The sequence below is a fragment of the Cetorhinus maximus genome, chromosome 19 (genome assembly GCF_964194155.1).
Source record: "Cetorhinus maximus chromosome 19, sCetMax3.hap1.1, whole genome shotgun sequence".
NCBI lineage: Eukaryota > Metazoa > Chordata > Chondrichthyes > Lamniformes > Cetorhinidae > Cetorhinus > Cetorhinus maximus.
The window spans coordinates 91,191,287-91,210,390 of record NC_135897.1 but is presented as its reverse complement, the minus strand read 5'-3'; the positions used below and the strand labels follow the sequence as shown (position 1 = coordinate 91,210,390).

The 19,104-nt window shown below is 45.5% G+C and overlaps 1 protein-coding gene across 2 annotated transcripts in view; it reads left to right on the top strand.

Annotated features, from left to right (window-relative positions):
* Positions 1 to 19,104, top strand: part of fgf12a (fibroblast growth factor 12a) — a 230,875-nt gene that overhangs the window by 47,905 nt on the left and 163,866 nt on the right. The window contains exon 1 of one of the 2 annotated variants that reach the window (XM_078564375.1): positions 3,838 to 4,083. The exons of the other annotated variant lie outside the window; for it this stretch is intronic. Within the exon in view, the coding sequence (XP_078420501.1) occupies positions 3,885 to 4,083 (199 nt within the window). The 5' untranslated portion in view covers positions 3,838 to 3,884. Of the gene's footprint in view, positions 1 to 3,837; positions 4,084 to 19,104 lie in introns of those variants that run through there. 2 annotated transcript variants of the gene reach the window in all.

Sequence of the window (19,104 nt, the reverse complement as noted above, 5' to 3'; positions counted from 1 at the left end):
ACTCGGTAAATGTGTCCCTATATAAGTGTATTGTGTGGAGCGTAAACACTGGCATCAACCTGTTGGGCTGAATAGCCTGCTTCTGTGAAGCACCTTCTGTGTCTCACTCTCCAAGTGGGTGTGTGTGTGTGTGTGCCTCTGTGTACATAAGATATTGGAGTAGACCACACCGCACCTCAAGCCTGCTCCTCCAGTCAATACAATCACAGCTGATCTTCGGCCTCACATCCAATTTCCTGCCAACTTCCCATATCTATCACAGAATCACAGAATCACAGTGCAGAAGAGGCCCTTCGGCCCATCGAGTCTGCACCGACACGTGAGAAACACCTGACCTACCTACCTACCTAATCCCATTTACCAGCACTTGGCCCATAGCCTTGAATGTTATGACGTGCCAAGTGCTCATCCAGGTACTTTTTAAAGGATGTGAGGCAACCCGCCTCCACCACCCTCCCAGGCAGCGCATTCCAGACCGTCACCACCCTCTGGGTAGAAAAGTTTTTCCTTGCATCCCCCCTAAACCTCCTGCCCCTCACCTTGAACTTGTGTCCCCTCGTGACTGACCCTTCAACTAAGGGGAACAGCTGCTCCCTATCCACCCTGTCCATGCCCCTCATAATCTTGTACACCTCGATCAGGTCACCCCTCAGTCTTCTCTGCTCCAATGAAAACAACCCAAGTCTATCCAACCCCTCTTCATAACTTAAATGTTTCATCCCAGGCAACATCTTGGTGAATCTCCTCTGCACCCCCTCCAGTGCAATCACATCCTTCCTATAATGTGGCGACCAGAACTGCAGCTGTGGCCTCACCAAGGTTCTATGCAACTCCAACATGACCTCCCTACTTTTGTAATCTATGCCTCGATTCATAAAGGCAAGTGTCCCATGTGCCTTTTTCACCACCCCACTAACATGCCCCTCCACCTTCAGAGATCTATGGACAAACACGCTAAGGTCCCTTTGTTCCTCAGAACTTCCTAGTGTCATGCCATTCATTGAATACTTCCTTGTCAAATTACTCCTTCCAAAGTGTATCACCTCACACTTTTCAGGGTTAAATTCCATCTGCCACTTATCTGCCCATTTGACCATCCCCCCCGTGGCCAGAGAGGAATTAAAAATTTGGGTCAGAGCCCCTGCGATCTCCTCCCTTGCCTCCCTCAGCAGTCTGGGACACAAATCATCCAGACCTGGAGATTTGTCCACTTTTAAGCCTGCCAACACCTCCAATACCTTGTCACTCCCTATATCAATTTACTCAAGAACCTCGCAGTCTCTTTCCCCGAGTTCCATACCTTCATCCCCATTCTCTTGGGTGAAGACAGATGTGAAGTATTCGTTCAACACTCTAGCGATTTCCTCTGGCCCCACCCATAGATTGCCCCCTTGGTCCCTAATGGGCCCTACTCTTTCCCCGGTTATCCTCTTCCCATTGATATACTTAGAGAATATTTTGGGATTTTCCCTACTTTTACCAACCAGAGCTTTCTCATGTCCCCTCTTTGCTCTCCATATGCTTTCTTAAGCTTCACCCTGCACTTTCTGTACTCCACTAATGCCTCCACTGATTTGCTCCCCTTGTGCCTGTTAAAAGCCTCTCTTTTCCTTCTCATTGTATCCTGAGTATCTCTGGTGATCCATGGTTCTTTGGGCTTGTTACTCCTTCCTATCACCCTAGAGGGAACATGTTGAGCCTGTACCCTCCCCATTTCCTTGAATGCCCCCTCACTGCTCCTCTGTAGATTTCCCCACAAGTAGCTGTTCCCAGTCTACCTTGGCCAGATCCTGCCTTATTTTACTAAAATCTGCTCTCCCCCAATCCAAAACATTTTTTTGCAACTTGTCTATTTCTTTGACCATAACAAGCTTAAATTGTACCATGTTGTGGTCCCTATCACTGATTAATTTCCTGAGACACCAAAAATCTATCTCAGCCTCAAATATACTTGATGATGGAGCATCCACAGCCCTCTGGGGGGATGAGTTGCAAAGATTCACAACCCTTTGAGTGAAGTTCGTGTGCGTGTGTGTTGTGTGCATGTATTGTGTGCATGTTTGTCTCTGTATATCATGTGTGTCTGTGTACAGTGTCTGTGTATGGTGTGTAGGTATATTGTGTGTGTATATTTCTGTATATGTGTGCCTATACACTATATTGTGTGTCTGTGTACATTGTGTGTCTCTGTGTACAGTGTGTCTGTGTATGGTGTGTTGGTATATTGTGTGTGTATATATGTTTCTGTACAGGTTGTGTGTCTGTGTACATTGCGTATATTTTGTGTCTTTGTGTACACTGTGTATATTGTGTCTTTGTTGTACACTCCGTATATTGTGTGTCTCTGTGTACGGTATGATTCTGTTTTGTGTGTGTGTCTGTGTGCAGTATGATTTTGTATGTGTGTCAGTGTACACTGTATATTGTGTATGTGTCTCTGTGTGCAGTATGATTTTGTATGTGTGTCAGTGTACACTGTATATTGTGTATGTGTGTCTCTGTGTGCAGTATGATTTTGTTTTGTGTGTGTCTGTGTGCAGTATGATTTTGTTTTGTGTGTGTATGTGTGTCTGTGTGCAGTATGATTTTGTACGTGTGTCTGTACACTGTATATTGTGTATGTGTCTGTGTACAGTATGATTTTGTTTTGTGTGTGTATGTGTGTCTGTGTGCAGTATGATTTTGTACGTGTGTCAGTGTACACTGTATATTGTGTATGTGTCTGTGTGTGCAGTATGATTTTGTACCTGTGTCAGTGTACACTGTATATTGTGTGTATGTGTCTGTGTGTGCAGTATGATTTTGTACGTGTGTCAGTGTACACTGTATATTGTGTGTATATGTCTCTGTGTGCAGTATGATTTTGTACGTGTGCCTGTACACTGTATATTGTGTATGTGTGTCTGTGTGTGCAGTAAGATTCTATTGTGTGTGTGTATCTTTGTAACACTGAGTGAGATTTATTGATAAAGCCGCAGTTCCTCTCTCTGCCTCTCTGTCCTGCCTCGGTCCACAGGCTTCATCCGAATCTCACTCACGTACAATTGCGTAGCAGCTCAGCAAAGCTGCAAAAGCGACAGGAGCCGAAGCAGTCGGGAGCCTCAAGAGTGGCCGAGTCCTGCACCCTTTCCTCTCCAGGGGACGGTCTGTGGATTGAACACCCCCAACATGTTGAGCCGCTTCGAGACAGATGCCGGGACCCGGCCGTCAAGTTGAAAACTGAGTTGTGCTTTTGCATTTGCGTTTCGCTGGTCCTTGTTTGTTTTGTTTTGTTTGGAGACGGCGATCTTGGGATCATAGCTGCCGGGAAGTGTCGATACTACGGAACCCGATGGTGCAAGAAGTTGGGATTCCCAGCAAGATCCTGCCCCGGAGATCAGTGCATTACCCCAGAGAGAGAGGGACAGAGGCACTGGCAGGAAAGTGACTGTCACCCCTGATGGACCAGCCTGCTCTCCAGCCAGGGTTTAACCTCGGGGTGCCAGGGGGCTCAGTGAGGAGGGGTATCTGACAGCAGAGCCCAGACCTTCCCTTCCCATCAATGGACTGGGATTAGCAGCGACATTTGCCTCTTAGGACTTTTGGAAGAGAGAGAGAGGGAGAGAGTTCCTGTCCTGTCCTGTCCCCTCGGGTTAGAGAGAGGGGGGGGCGGGTTTGCAGTTATTTTTATTATTTGTTTTTTTGGAGCAGCCTCTGGGGTTTGAGGGGGGAGCTTATCTCTCCTGGGGGGGGTGGTTTATTTCTCTCTCTCTCTCTCTCTGTGGTGTGTGTGTGGGGGGTGTTTTTTTTTTGGGACTCCTCACTCAGTTTTTTTCCCAGTGTTTTCCCCCCCCCCCTTTTCCCCCCACCCCACCCCTGGTGAATGGTGCTCCCCAGCCTGGGACATGGCAGCGGCTCTTGCCAGCTCCCTCATCCGGCAGAAGCGGCAGGCGAGGGAGAACAACACTGACCGCCTGTCAGCCACCAAGCGCAGGAACAGCCCCAGCAAAGCCAAGAAATCCCTGTGTGAGAGGCACGGACTCGGAGTTTTCTCTAAAGTCAGGTTCTGTAGCGGCAAAAAGAGACCAGTCAGGAAGAGAACAGGTTAGTGTTAACCCCTTACTCTCTGCTCCTTGGCAGCGGGGCCCCTTCCACACGTGTTAAACATTTCCCTCCCATTGTAAATTTCCAGCCTGAACTCTGGCAAGACTTTGGAAGACTTTATAGGGAACAATGTGCAAAATGTTTCATAGGGAACAATCTGCAAAATGTATCTATTGACCCCCCCCCCTTCCCCCCCCCAAGCTAGTTAATGATCAGTGTGTGTGTGTGTGAGAGTGACAGAGGGGAGGGTGAGAGTGTGGCACAGTGTTCGCTGTAAACACAGGCAGTAGTACATGCACATGCAGGAGGTGTGCATTCATAAAGGGAGGTGTCTACCATTGCGGGCTGGAAAGATCTCTCTCTCTCACACACTCATATACACACACACTCTCTCACACACACATACACACACACACCCTCTCTCACACACACTCTCTCTCTCTCACACACACACACACACACACTCACTCTCTCTCTCTCTCACACACAGTCCAGCCCCCGCCGTGCACAGTGCCTTCTAGCCTCAGCTCTCATGTGGGCTGCAGTGAGATCAGGATTTAATCCCAGTGGACAGGAATGCATGGCGACCATCACCTTGCCCCTATGTTTGTATTGTGTGCTTTACAGAGTCTCACCTGGCCCACTTGTGCCTTTTTCTATGTCCAACATGGCATCGGAAACTTGTGCATTATTCAGTTGCCGTGTGCGTTTTATGGATATTAGAATCCAGCTTGTGTGTTTAATTTGTATGGCTCATGGTGGCTATTGTATCCATGTAAATTGGGGGGTGGGGGTGGGTGGTGGAGAGAGGTGGATGAGAATTGGAGGATAGAAGAACTTGCATGATGTGTTTGTACAGCCACCAGGAATGTCTGATGGCCATTGCTAGGGAGGGGACATGCTGATTGCCAGTGCGCTGGGCAAGAGTTGCTTGCAGATGCTGACTTGTCAGTCCTCAGTTGCAAAGTTGTCTTATTGTCGGTGTGCAGAAGTTTAAACTTTGTGCCATAAGGGCCAAGTTGGTGTTTATTTCTGTATGTGTACATGTGTGTGTGTGTGTGTGTGTGTGTGTGAATGCCATGATAGAAATGTAAGTCCCATTCAATGTTGTACCGTTGTCTCCTCTTACCCAGTTTTGCAGAAGGATGTGCATTTAGCTGCACCTATCTCAGCCCCTCCACCATTTGAACCCCCGCCCTCACTTTCTTGCCTTAAAACCCACGCCCAGCAACTTTTATGCTGATTTGGAATTTTATCCAGTTTCCTTTCTGAAAGTATTGGCCCACAGCCTGGCTTTCATATCGCCTTTCTGCTGTTACCAATGCATAATACTGGATGCTGGAAACCTGGAATATAAACAGAAAATACTTGGAATACCCAGCAGGTCTGGCAGCAAATGTAGAGAGAGAGAGAAATAACGTTTCAGGCTGAGGACCATTTCTTGGTCTTTCATCAACATGGAACCATGTATCATCGCCCTGAAACGTTAACTGCTTTTTTTTTCTCCGCAGATGCTGCCTAATCTTTATGCTATTTCCCACTTCCACATTCAGGTAGTGGGCTAGCCCACTGCCCATTCTCACCTGGCAAAAAGCAGCTTCTTTAGCCTGACTACAGAATGGAAATCTAACTTGGGTCCTGCTGTTGAGAAGGGGGAGTTAGTATCAGCAGCGTGACTATAGGAATCCGAGTGTGATGGGTCTCTTGCCATCTACACTACAGATGTACTGCGTCTACAAGTAACTGTAATCTGCTTCATTGAAGAATATTTTGTTGAGCCTAAATACTTTAATTGTGTAAAATTCTGATTTTCGGATGAGGATGGAAGGATCTAGAGCTCGGAGTCACTGTTTAAAAATAAGGGGTTGCCTGTTTAAAACAGAGACGAGGCAAAAACATTTTCACTCAGAGGGCTGCGAGTCTTTGGAACTCTCTTCCTGAAAAGGCGTTGGAAGCAGAGTCTATTTTTAAGGCAGAGGTGGATAAATTCTTGGTAAGCAAGGGGGTGATAGGTTATTATACGGTGATAGGCGGGATGCAGATTTCAGGTTACTACCAGATCAGCCATGATCTTATTAAATGGCGGAGCAGGCTCGAGGGGCTGAATGGCCTACTCCTGGGCTCCTTGTTCATATGTAATGTGCTTCACAGGAGCGTAATCAGACAAAAATTTGCATTGAGCCACACAAGACGATATTATGTCAAGCGACCTAAAGCTTAGTCAAAGAGGCTGGTTGTACGGAGTGTCTTAAAGGAGGAAAGGTAGAGAGGCAAAGAGGTTTTTAGGGGAATTCCAGACAGCTAAAGGCGCGGCCAATGGTGGGATGAAGGAAATTGGGTTGGGCAAGAGGCCAGAGTTAAAGGAACATAGGGACCTTGGAGGAGGTTACAGAGAGAAAGAGGGGTAAGCCCATGGAAGCGTTTGAAAATCGGATGAGAATTTTAAAATTGAGCCATTGCCAGACTGGGAACCAATGTAGGTCAGTGGGCACAGGGGATGTGTGGTGTCAGGATACAGACAGAGGAGTTTCAGACGAGCACAAGTCTACAGAGGGTGGAAGATGAGAGGCCGGCCAGGAGAGCATTGGACTAGTCGAATCTGGAGAAGGAAATGTAGGGAACCACCGTGGACCCATGGGCAAGAACATTCACAAAGGTGGCGCTGGATTGAGGGAAGTGGTCTCGAGGAAGTGAATGCGCGAAGCAGATTGCCCACTGATCCCACATTGCTGCATTAAACCCCAGTGTGAGCTGTGTCTGACTGTAAAAGAGAAAGGTGCACACTGGATCCGAACTGTGACAATATACAGTGGACCAGCATCTGCTGAGTGCTGTAGCAGCCTGTAAGTGTTCAGTATAATTGTGAATGCAAGGGCTCTTCATGCTACAGTGTACACCCTCCTAGATCAGAAGTGGCAGTTAATCGCTGCGTAAGTTATGAATGTTGCAGTGAAGCTTAGACTTGGTTGATAACATTCCAAATGTAGTAAAAGAGCTTCCATTTCACCACCTCTGGATGCCCAAAAGTGCTTTTCAGCCAGTGAAGTACTCCTGGAGAGTGGTCATTGTTGTAATGTAGGAAATATGGAAGCCAATTTGTGCATGGCAAGATCCCACAAACTGATCAAATTGTTCTTTTTAAAATGATATTGGTTGAGGGATAACTATCCAGGGCAGTGTGGAGAACTCCCCTGTTCTATTTTGAGATCTTTGATGTCCAGCTCAGATAAATAGGCACATACTATATGTTGTGTTCCTTTTTTAAAAATTGTTGCTAATATTCTGAAACCAGCTTCCTGTACCACGTGGGACAGGAAGAGAGAGGGAGAGAGGGAGGGAGAGAGGGAGGGAGGGATGGTCACCAAAGGTCAGTTGACCCTGCCCCCTCTCTTGTTTACGCTCAAGCAGCTCTCCCTGGACATCACTCAGGAGCAAGAAACATGCTGATTCTCGCCATATCCACCTTTCCACTGTAGCTGTCCGTGAGACCAGCTGACTCCACACAATCCAGGAGCCAGTCCCAAGGCCATCGTAGCTTGAAGAACTGAGTTGTTGGTTTATCTAGCAGAGAAATCGAGACAGCCTTCTCCTGAAGCTCTCATGAAAACCCAGCCTAACACCCAGGGTCAGGCGGACATGGGCAATCTGGCATCAGTTGGCATCGGTTTCTAATTTTAGGGGAGGCAATGGCATGGTAGTGTATTGTCACTGGACCAGTAATCCAGAGACCCAGGGTTCGAATCTCACCACAGCAGATGGTGGAATTTGAATTCAGTAAAAATCTGGAATTAAAACTCTAATGATGACCATGAAGCCATTGTCAATTGTTGTAAAAACCCATCTGGTTCACTAATGTCCTTTAGGGAAGGAAATCTGCTGTCCTTACCTGGTCTGGCCTACATGTGACTCCAGACCCACAGCAACGTGGTTGACCCTTAAATGCCCTCTGAACAAGGGCAATTTGGGATGAGTAATAAATGCTGGTCTAGCCAGCGGCGCCCACATCCCATGAAAAAAGAGTGAAATGGGACATTTAGGCTGGAGCAGTTAAACCCCTTGATCCCTTCATCTCACCCTTTATTCCGGTTTTGCTTCACTTTCATGGGTTTCCAGGAAGGGGGAATGTTGAATGTGAAGTTTACGCTGATGCCCAAGCTTTCTATACTGGACTGGAGATCGGCTGTGCTTATCTTGCTGTCTGTTTACTTTCAGGGCTAACCCTGGGAATAAATGAAGACAGATTATTCACATTTTTATGAATTCACCTTCCCACATGCTAGCCTTTTCTTGGCTGATGTCCCATTATAGCTCTCAGAATAGACCATCCCTCTGAAGACACGACACCATTTTCCAATTTAAGAAAAAATGGTTTTAAGACGGAACTCAGCCAGACCAGGAACAGACAGTACAACTCATATTAATAGTTAAGAGTTCCTTCTTAAAAAAAGAAAGATGATTATATAGGTGATTCTTGTTTGATACTGTGTGCTAGTGTCTTAATGTCCTCAAAAGCAGCCTCACAAACATTCAGAAGAAACAGCATCCAGAAGAAGGCTCGATGCCTTCTCTGGGAATTGGGGAGAGTCCTGTCGGAGGCCACATTATCCCAAGGACAGATTGGAATAAATTGGCGAAGAGGCAGAAAAAAGAAACTGTGATTTAACACAGGATACCGTGCTGGGGTTGACTGTCGATGTGATTTAAAAAAAAATTCATTCACAGGATGTGGGCCTCGCTGGCTGGGCCAGCATTTATTGCCCATCCCTGGTTGCCCTTGAGAAGGTGATGAGGTGATGGTGAGCTGCCTTCTTGAACTGCAGCAGTCCATGTGGTGTAGGTGCAACCAAAGTGCTGTTAGGGAGGGAGTTCCAAGATTTTGACCCAGCGGCAGTGAAGGAACAGCGATATATTTCCAAGTCAGGATGGTGAGTGACTTGGAGGGGAACCTCCAGGTGGTGGTGTTCCCATGTGTCAGCTGCTCTTGTCCTTCTAGACGATCGTGGCCGTGGGTTTGGAAGGTGCTGTCGAAGGAACCTTGGTGAATTCCTGCAGTGCATCTTGTAGATGGTACACACTGCTGCTACTGTGCGTCGGTGGTGGAGAGAGTGAATGTTTGTGGATGTGGTGTCAATCAAGTGGGCTGCTTTGTCCTGGATGGTGTCGAGCTTCTTGAGTCTTGTAGGAGCTGCAGTCATCCAGGCAAATGGAGAGTATTCTATCACACTCCTGACCTGTGCCATTTAGATGGTGGACAGGCTTTGGGGAGTCAGGAGGCAAGATACTGAGCGCAGGATTTCTAGCCTCTGACCCTCTCTTGTACCCACAGTATTTATATGGTTAGTCCAGTTCAGTTTCTGGTCAATGGTAACCCCCAGGATGTTGATATCGGAGGATTCAGTGATAGTAATGCCATTGAACATCAAGGGGCGATGGTTGGATTCTCTCTTGTTGGAGATGGTCATTGCCTGACTCTTGTGTGGTGTGAATGTTACTTGCCACTTGTCAGCCCAAGCCTGGGTATTGTCCAGGTCTTGCTGCATTTGGACATGGACTGCTTCAGTGTCTGAGGAGTTGTGAATGGTGCTCAACATTGTGCAATCAACAGCGAACATCCCTACTTCTGACCTTATGATGGACGGAAGGTCATTGAAGCAGCTAAAGATGGTTGGGCTGAGGATACTACCCTGAGGAACTCCTGCAGTGATGTCCTGGAGCTGAGATGACTGACCTCCAACAACCACAACCATCTTCCTTTGTGCTCGGTATGACTCCGACCAGCAGAGAGTTTTCCCCCTGATTCCCATTGACTCCAGTTTTGCTAGGGCTCCTTGGTCTCACACTCGGTCAAATGCAGCCTTGATGTCAAGGGCAGTCACTCTCACCTCCGGTGAGTTCACTCGGAGTTCACTGTCACTGTGATTGGTGGAGATGGCACTTTTTGCTTTTATTCCTTCAATCCATTGAACCATCCTGCCGTTAAATGTGATCTTTTGTCATCCCTGCAGTGCAATCCACTAGCTAAGTTGATCCAGATCCTGGAAATGTACTTAATCCGCTTTTTCCATTTTAAGTCACTTCTAATCACTTAAAGGTGCCTGAGAGGAAAGTTTCTTCTGCCTAAATTGAGGTGGACTTTTAAAATCCGAGAATCTGCCTCTCTCAAGAGATCATCTAGCCTTGGGTAGGGAGGGGAGTGTATAGATTGCGATGCACAAGGTATAGCAATTTTGTGGGTCATGCAGGATGGACAACTGGGTCTCCCTTACGCATCATTGTCCTATGTTCATATGTTTACTCGTCCTTGGCTGGTCTAGTTCCAGAGTACTGGTGTTGTTTGCCATTTACAGCTCAGGATCTTGTGTTTTTCCGTTAATGTTCTCCATATCGTCCAGAGAATTTTCATTCCAGTTGATCAGTTCCGTGATCATCAGCTGCCTTTAAAAGTGTTCGGTTTGAAACTTCATCAGGGACCCAGTCTCCATGAGCTGGGATGACTTTGGAATTTAACTTTACCACCTTCTTGAAGAATTCCTGCAGTTTGGATGGAGTTGCTTGCTAGATTGAGTGACTGAGCTATCACCTGCCAAATGTTCTGCAGAGGGTGCTGAACCCACAAAGGTGCAAGACCTGCTGGCGCTCTTGAGCCTGAAAGAAATCACAACCATTAATCTTGAGCATTGACAAGGGTGAGATTTCTCCAAAACCTTGCCGCCAGGAAATCGGTGGCTGGGACCTTGTCAGTGGAATGAGTGATGATTCCCACCATTTGGTAATGAGGGGCAAACACATGGGAGTAATCTTGAAACTTGATGAGGGGAGGTTAGGAGGATCCTGCAGCAGTATTTTGGATCTTCGTTACAGAATGCTGCATCAATGCCTGAGGTGCATTAACCAGCTCCCTTAAACTGCTCAAGCAATGCTCCCCAAACTTCTGAGAGCTCTTGTTTTTGGGGAAAACAGAAGTAAACACTCTACAATTACTATTGTTGATCATTAGCTAATCATTTTCTAATGCACTTGTTTATCTTAAAATGACTAGGACCCCTTCTGAAGTATAGAACACTTCATGAAGGTATTGTGTCCAATCCTGTGCAAAGCGTTTTAGAAAGGATGTCAAGCCCTTGGAGAGGGTAGAGAGGAGATTTACTTGAATGGTACCAAGAATTAAGGACTGCAGGTATATGGAGAGGCTAAAGTAGCTGGGATTGATCTCCCTGTAGCAGTAAAAAATAAGGTGAGATTCAATACAGGAAGATAGGGAGAATATGTTTGTACTGGCAAGAGGGTCAGTAACCAGAGGACATGGGGTTTGTGATGATTGGCAAAAGAACCAGAGGGGAGATGGGAGATGTTTGTAGCGAATTGTTATAATCAATAATACACTGCCTACAAGCAGACTCAATAGTAACTTTCAAAAGCGGAATTGGATAAATACTTGAATAGGAAAAGCTTGTGGCGGGGGCGGGGGGTGGGGGGAGTGAGACTAATTAATGAGCACTTTTAAAGAGCCAGCACAGGCTGAATTGCCACCTTCTGGGCCGTATTATTTTATGATTCTAAATCAAGGCAATTGCAGTCCAGCCTAAGGCAAAATATTGCCTGCAGAAAATGAAAATTGAATTTGTATGTACCAATACTTAAGCTAACAGTCAATTATGTTTCTTCAGCCAGACTGATTCCAAACAGAAAATGCTACAAATACTCAGCAGGTCGGGCAACACCTGTGGAGAGAGAAACAGTGTTAACATTTTAGGCCGATGACTTTTTGTCAGAGCTTTCATCTTCCTCCCTTCCTATTTCTGCCACCTTCTCCAACCCCCACAACCCCACCAAAGGAGGGGGCATTCCCCTAATCCTGGCTTCCCCGTTTTGCAATGTTCTACCATGCCTTCACCTACCTGAGCACAAGCTCTGGATTTGCCTCCCTAACCTCCCTGCCTCTCTCTCCTCCTTTAAGACATTCCTTAAATCCCACTTCTTTGATCGAGCTTTGTCACCTATCCTAATATCTCCTTACGTGACCCAGTGTCAAAGTTTGTTTTATGATGCTCCCATGAAGTGCTTTGGGGGCATTTTATTGCGTTAAGGGTGCTATACAAATACAAATTGTTGTTGTTTTCAAAGTGCTGACACAGACAGGATGGGTTGAGTTGCCTCTTCCTCTGCTGCGTAATTTTTAGATTCTATGTTCAGTACATCTCCCTGGATTAAATTGAAATTTGATCATGACTTTAACTTAAACGCCCACCCACAGGTGGAATGGTTTCACAGCCCGTCCAACCTAACGCTCCAAATAGATTGGGCGGGTTATAAAACTGCTGTCCAGTCTGAACCTGTCCCTGTTTCCCCCTGGGTTAAAACTGGGACTTGGTACCAAAGATGACAAAAAAACCTTTTCCAAAAGCAAAGCAATGTTACTGAAGTTTGAGGACACAGTAGAGCTGAAATTATTGCTACCTCGACTTGCTTGATAAAAATTGCGTTAAAGTTGCTGTCCTTTTCCCTGAGCAGCTACATCCTCCATTTCAGTGCAAGCAGTTGTCTGTTACTGTGACACATGGGCTGTGCGCACAGTATTTAGACACCCTCTGCTGACGAGCAATCTGCTTAATCTGAGTGAACAGCACAGTCTGCACTTGTTTTTTACCCTGTGGTGTCATTACAAGTCTCCTCTTATAAATCAGTCTCCATACTTTCACCAATCTTACTTAGACACACTCTAGGTACAAATGCACTTGCGTGTCAATTGTATGTCTGTGGGTAGTGCAATTGCTGTTGTAATGTAGGAAATATGGCACCCAATTTGCGCACGGTAGTAATGAGGTAAATGATGTTGTTTGAGGGATAAATATTGGCCCCAATATACTGGTAGAATCTGCTCTTCTACAGATTAGTGGCTGTGGAATCTTTTGTGTCCACCAGAGGAGACAGACAGGGTCCCTGTTTAATGTCTCATCCAAAGGGCAGCATCTTTGACAGTGCAGCACTCACTCAATGCTGTACTGGGAGTGTCAGCATGGATTAATTGCCCTAGTGTCCAAAACTGGGATTGGTAGAGGGCAAACTGTGATCAGATTGCCCTCTGATGGTCTGCCTATGCATTCTGATTTGTATTCTAGCTTCCTCTGTTGCATAATGGGGATCTCAGTGGATTCAAAGAGTTTCTCTGGCCCCGCTGCAGTATAATTCTGCAGAGTCCCTTCCTATTACTGTCACCTTCCACATTCAAAAAAAAAACAGCACTGTTATAACCAAAATGGTTTGGGGATGATTCCATTCTGTTGAAGTTATAAATTTGTTTTCACTGGCATTAGTCTGTTCTGTAAAATTCGAGCTGCTCTTAACCTGAATCATTTTTTTTTACTGTATATAACTGTTCATGATATTCTTGGATGCAAATCTGAAATTTTATTTTCTGCTTTATGTGCCAATGTTTATCATACAATGGGTTACCCACTCCACTCTTTTTTGGTGTCCCTGTTTTATGAATGAATCTAATTTAGAGTTTAGAAGCAAAAAGGGTTTGATCGCGCTACTTGGGGTGTTCTAAAAAGCTCCAACTGGTAAGAAAAAGATAGAGGAACAAATCTCCAGGGAAAACACAGAGATATGCAAGAATGATAGTGTGGTGATATTCGAGGATTTTAATCATCCAAACATTCATTGGGATACACTTACAGTAAAGTCTTAAGGAGGGGAAGGAATTTCTAAAATGTGTTCAGGAGAACTTCATTGACTAGTATGTTCTCGGTCCAACTAGGAAGGAGGCATTGCTGGGTCTGTTGCAGGGAACAAGGTGGGCAAGGTGTCTTTGGGGGAGCACTTAGGTAAGAGTGATCATCATATCGTGAGGTTTAGATTAGTAATGGAGAAGATCAAGGAACAGTCTAATAGAGAACATCTAAATTGGAAGACGGCTAATTTTGAAGGGATGAGAGGGGATCTAGCCAGGGTAAAATGGAACCAAAGACTGACAAGAAAAACTGTGATGGAACAATGGGTTATCTTTAAGCAAGTGATGTTTCAGGTACAGACTAGGTAGAAGGAAAGGGAGCCAAAACTCAGCGCTCCTTGGATACCAAGGTAAATAGAGAATATTATGAAACAAAAAAAAGAGGGTGTATGATGCATGTCAGCTGAATTCTTCAAGCAAAAACCAGGCCAAATGCAATAGGTTGAGAGGGGAGGGGAAGTGAAGAGGAAAATAAGACTGACAAAGAGGGGGTGATGGTGGCATAGTGGCAATATCACTGGACTAGTAATCTAGAGGCCCAGGCTCTGGGGGTACGGGTTCAAATCGCACTACAGCAGCTGGTGGAATTTAAATTCAATGAATAAATCTGGAATATAAAGCTAGTCTCAATAATGGTGAATATGACAACAATCATCGATTGTTGCAAAAACCCATGTGGCTCACTAATGTCCTTTTAAGGAAGGAAATCTGCCACCCTTACCTGGTCTGTCCTACACAACATTGTGGTTAATATTGCCCTCTAAAAATGGCTTAGCAAGCCATTCGGTTCATGGGCACCAAATGCTGACCTTGCTGCGACACCCACATCCCGTGAAAGAATAAAGAGAAAAAGAGAGCATGTGAAAATAGAACGGCAGCTAATATATAAAACGGAACCCTGAAAATCTACAACCAGCATTTAAATAGTAAATGGGCAGGAAGGGGTAGAGTGATCATATTAGAGACAAAAAGGGTTATATATTCATAGAGGCACAGGGCAAGGTTAGAATACTTAATCAGCACTTAGCATCCTCATCCTTATTAATTACTGATACAGGCAAAATGAAGTGGAGATGGTAGGGGTAATGGATGCTGTGAAAAGTGTACTGGAAAGGCTGGCTACGCATAGAGTGGATAAGTTGCCTGGCCCAGTTGGCTTGCATTGCAGGTTGCTGAAGGGAGTGGGGATAGGGGATAACTGAAAGGTTTGCCATAACCTTCCAATCTTCCCTAGTTTCGGGGGAAGGTGCAAGACGATTCAGAGCAGCAAATGTTAGAGCATTATTCAAGAAAGGGTATAAGGACATTCCTAATAACTACTATACAGACCAGTCAATATAACATCAGTGGTGGGTGAGGTTTTAGAAACAATAATTGGGGGAAAAAAATCAATAGGCACTTGGAGAGGTTTGAACTAATTAAGGAGAGTCAACACTGATTTGTAGAAGGCAGTTTTTGCTTGAGTAATTGAATTTTCTGATGAAGTAACAGAAAATCTTGATGAAGGGAAGGCAATGGATGTCGTTCATATGGATTTTAAGTAAATATTTGACTAAGTAGCCCATAAATGACTGGTTAAATTGAGGTTCCTGCAATAGGAGTGACAGCTTGGATTAAAAAAAAAGGCGTAAGATCAGAAAGCAGTAAGTCGTGATAAGTGGTTGTTTTCAGCCTGGAGGATGTAGACAGTGGTGTTCCCCAAGGGTCACTGCTTTATTCTGTATGACTTGGATATTGCTGTTCCAATACAGCTGCAACATGGGCATCTACCCAACAATGTGGAGAATTACCCAGGTATGTCCTGTCCTCCAAAAGCAGGACAAATCCAATCCAGCCAGTTACTGCCCCATCAGCCTCCTCGATCATCAGCAAAGTGATGGACGGTGTCGTCGACTGTGCTATCAAGTGGTACTTACATCGTTTGGGTTTCACCGGGACTGCTCGGCTCTTGACCTCTTTGCCTTGGTCCAAACATGGACAAAAGGGCTGAACTCCAGAGGTGAGGTGAGAGTGACTGCCCTTGACACCAAGGCAGCATTTGACCGAATGTGGCATCAAGAAGCCCTAGCAAAACGAGTCAGTAGGAATCAGGGTGAAAACTCGCCACTGGTCGGAGTCATACCTAGCACAAAGGAAGATGGTTGTGGTTATTGGAGGTGAATCATCTCAGTCCCAAGTCATCACTGCAGAAATTCCTTAGGGTAGTGTCCTAGGCCCAAACATTAGCTGCTTTGTCAATGACCTTCCTTCCATCATAAGGTCAGATGTGGGGTTGTTCATTGCTGATTGCACAATGTTCAGCACCATTCGCGACCCCTCAGATACTGAAGCAGTCCATGTCCAAATGGAGCAAGACCTGGACAATATCCAGGCTTGGGCCGAGAAGTGGCAAATAACACTCATACCAGTGAGTGCCAGACAATGACAATCTCCAACAAGAGAAAACCTAACCAAGTCCCCTTGATATTCAACAGAATTACCATCACCGAAACCCCCATTATCAACATCCTGGGGGTTACCATTGACCAGAAACTGAACTGGACTAGCCATATAAATACTGTGGCTACAAGAGCAGGTCAGAGGCTGGGAATTCTGCAGCGAGTAACTCACCTCCTGACTCCCCAAAGCCTGTCCACCATCTACAAGGCACAAGTCAGGAGTGTGATGGAATACCCTCCACTTGCTTGGATGAGTGCAGCTCTAATAACATTCAAGAAGCTCAACACCATCCAATACAAAGCAGCCCCACTTGATTGGCACCCCATCCATCACCTTCAACATCCATTCCCTCCACCGCCTGTGCTCAATGGCAGCAGTGTGTACCATCTATAAGATGCACTGCAGCTACTCACCAAGGCTCATTTGACAGCACCTTCCACACCCACAACCTCTTCCACCTAGAAGGACAAGGGCAGCAGATAGATGGGAACACCTCCACCTGCAAGTTCCCCTCCAAGCCACTCACCATCTTGACTGTTCCTTCACTGTTGCTGGAAAATCCTGGAACTCACTTCAGAACAGTACTTGTGAGCATAACCTATACTCACAGGGTCTGCAGTGATTCAAGAAGGCGGCTCACCACCATCTTCTCAGGGGAAGTTAGGGATGGGCAATAAATGCTGGCCTAGCCCAGCGATGTCCACATCCTGTGAAGAAATCCAAAAGAGAATACTGAGTAAAATTTCAAAATTTGGCAATGATACCAATCTTGAAGGTGTGGCAAACAGTGAATCAACTCCAAAGGGACATAGAAAGATTGGCAGAATAGGCAGACAAGAGTCAGGTGGAACTATATACAGAGATGTGTGAAATGAAGCATTTTGGCAGAAGGGATAGGGAGCTGTAATATATAATTAAATGACACAGTTCCAAAGGGTGTCAGGGACCGGGTGATCTGGGGCCCTATGCTGTGCAGAGACCTTTGAAGCTGCCAGGACATATTGTAAGACTATTTAGCAAAGTATATGGGATTTTGGACTTCATAAATAGACATATTGAGTATAAAAGCAGGGGAGTTCTGCTGAACCTTATCAAGCTCGGGTTAGGCCCAAGTAGGGTATTGCACTCACTGTGGTCACCACAGTGTAGAAAGGATGTGAGGATCCTTGAGAGGGTGTAGAAGAGATTTGCCAGAATGGTTCCAGGGAATCAGGGATTTAAGCTACAAGGTTAGGTTGAAGAAGCTGGGACTGATCTTCATGGAGCAAAGGAGATTGAGGGAAGATTTGACAGAGGTGCACAAGATTATAACAGGTTTAGATAAGGTAGGCAAATGTTATAGACAAGTAATAGAGGAGCTGAATATTATTCACAAGGAGAAAGACTGAAGAAAGCTGCAGCACAGAGGGATTTGGGGGTCCTCATCCATGAATCCCAAAAAGCTAGCATACAAATTCAGCAGGTAATAGGGAAGGCAAATGGAATATTGGCCTTTATTTCAAAGGGAATGGAGTATCAAAATAGGGACATCTTGCTAAAACTATACAAGGCACTAGTTAGGCCACACCTAGAACAGTTTTGGTACTGACATTGGAGGCAGTCCAAAGAAGGTTCACTTGGTTGATCCCGGGTATGGAGGGATTTTCTTATGAGGAGAGGTTGAGTAGGTTGGGCCTGTACTCACTGGAGTTTAGAAGAATGAGAGACGACCTTATTGAAATGTATAAGATTCTTAGGGGACTTGACAGGGTTGATGCTGAGAGGTTGTTTTTCCTTGTGGGAGAGTCTAGGACCAGAGGGCATAATCTCAGAGTAAGGGGTTACCGATTTAAGACAGATGAGGAGGAATTTCTTCTCTCAGAGGGTAGTCAGTCTGTGGAAATCTTTACCGCAGAGGACTGTAGAGGCTGGGTCGTTAAGTATATTTAAGGCTGAGATAGACAGATTTTTGATCAGTAGGACAATCAAGGATTGTGGGGAAAAGGCAGGAAAGTGGAGTTGAGGATTATCAGATTAGTCATGGTCTCGTTGAATGGCGGAGCAGACTCGATGGGCCGAATGGCCTACTTCTGCTCCTACGTCTTAAGGTTGTTCCCATTAGCTGATGGTGCAAGGAATGGGGGACACAGATTTAAGGCTTTGGTCAAGAGATGCAGGGGGTAGGTGAGGAAGAACTTTTTTGTGCAGTGAGTGGTAATGACCTGGAACTCCATGTCTGTGAGAGTGTTGGAAATGGACACTGAGTGATTTCAAAAGGAAATTGGATGGGCATTTGAGAGAAATAAATTTCTAGGGCTATGGGTAAGGAGCAGGGGAATGGGACAGATTGGATTGCTGTACAGAGAGCCAGCATGGACAGTGGGCCAAATGGCCTCAGTCTCTGTCCCTCACGATTCCAGTCTGATGCTATGCTGGATGTGATTTGCCCTCATTGAGGTGCTGATACCTGAGTAATAACAATTAAACTAATTGTGGAAAATTTCATTCTGCACATTATCTAGGTTCAGTCTATGTAATTGGAATATAACGGCACTGGTCTGAACCTCTATAGGCCAACATAAACTGCAGTGCTTATAAAGTATCTAACAAGCGCACACAGACTGACCTGGAATAGGCTTCTGTAACAGAGTGAAGCTTACAATCAACCATGGGAAATACTCTCTGCATCCATTACGGCTTAAGCTGTCTATCTTCACAAAATGACTGACCTAACAGTAATCAGTTAGAAATCCTTTCCCAAGTGAACTTGAAGTTTTAAAAACTTTTTGCAGGATTTATAGGCACATTAGAAATTTCACGTCAAGGGAACAATGCTAGAGAGGCCTGTTTTGATGTGCAGCATTACTGCA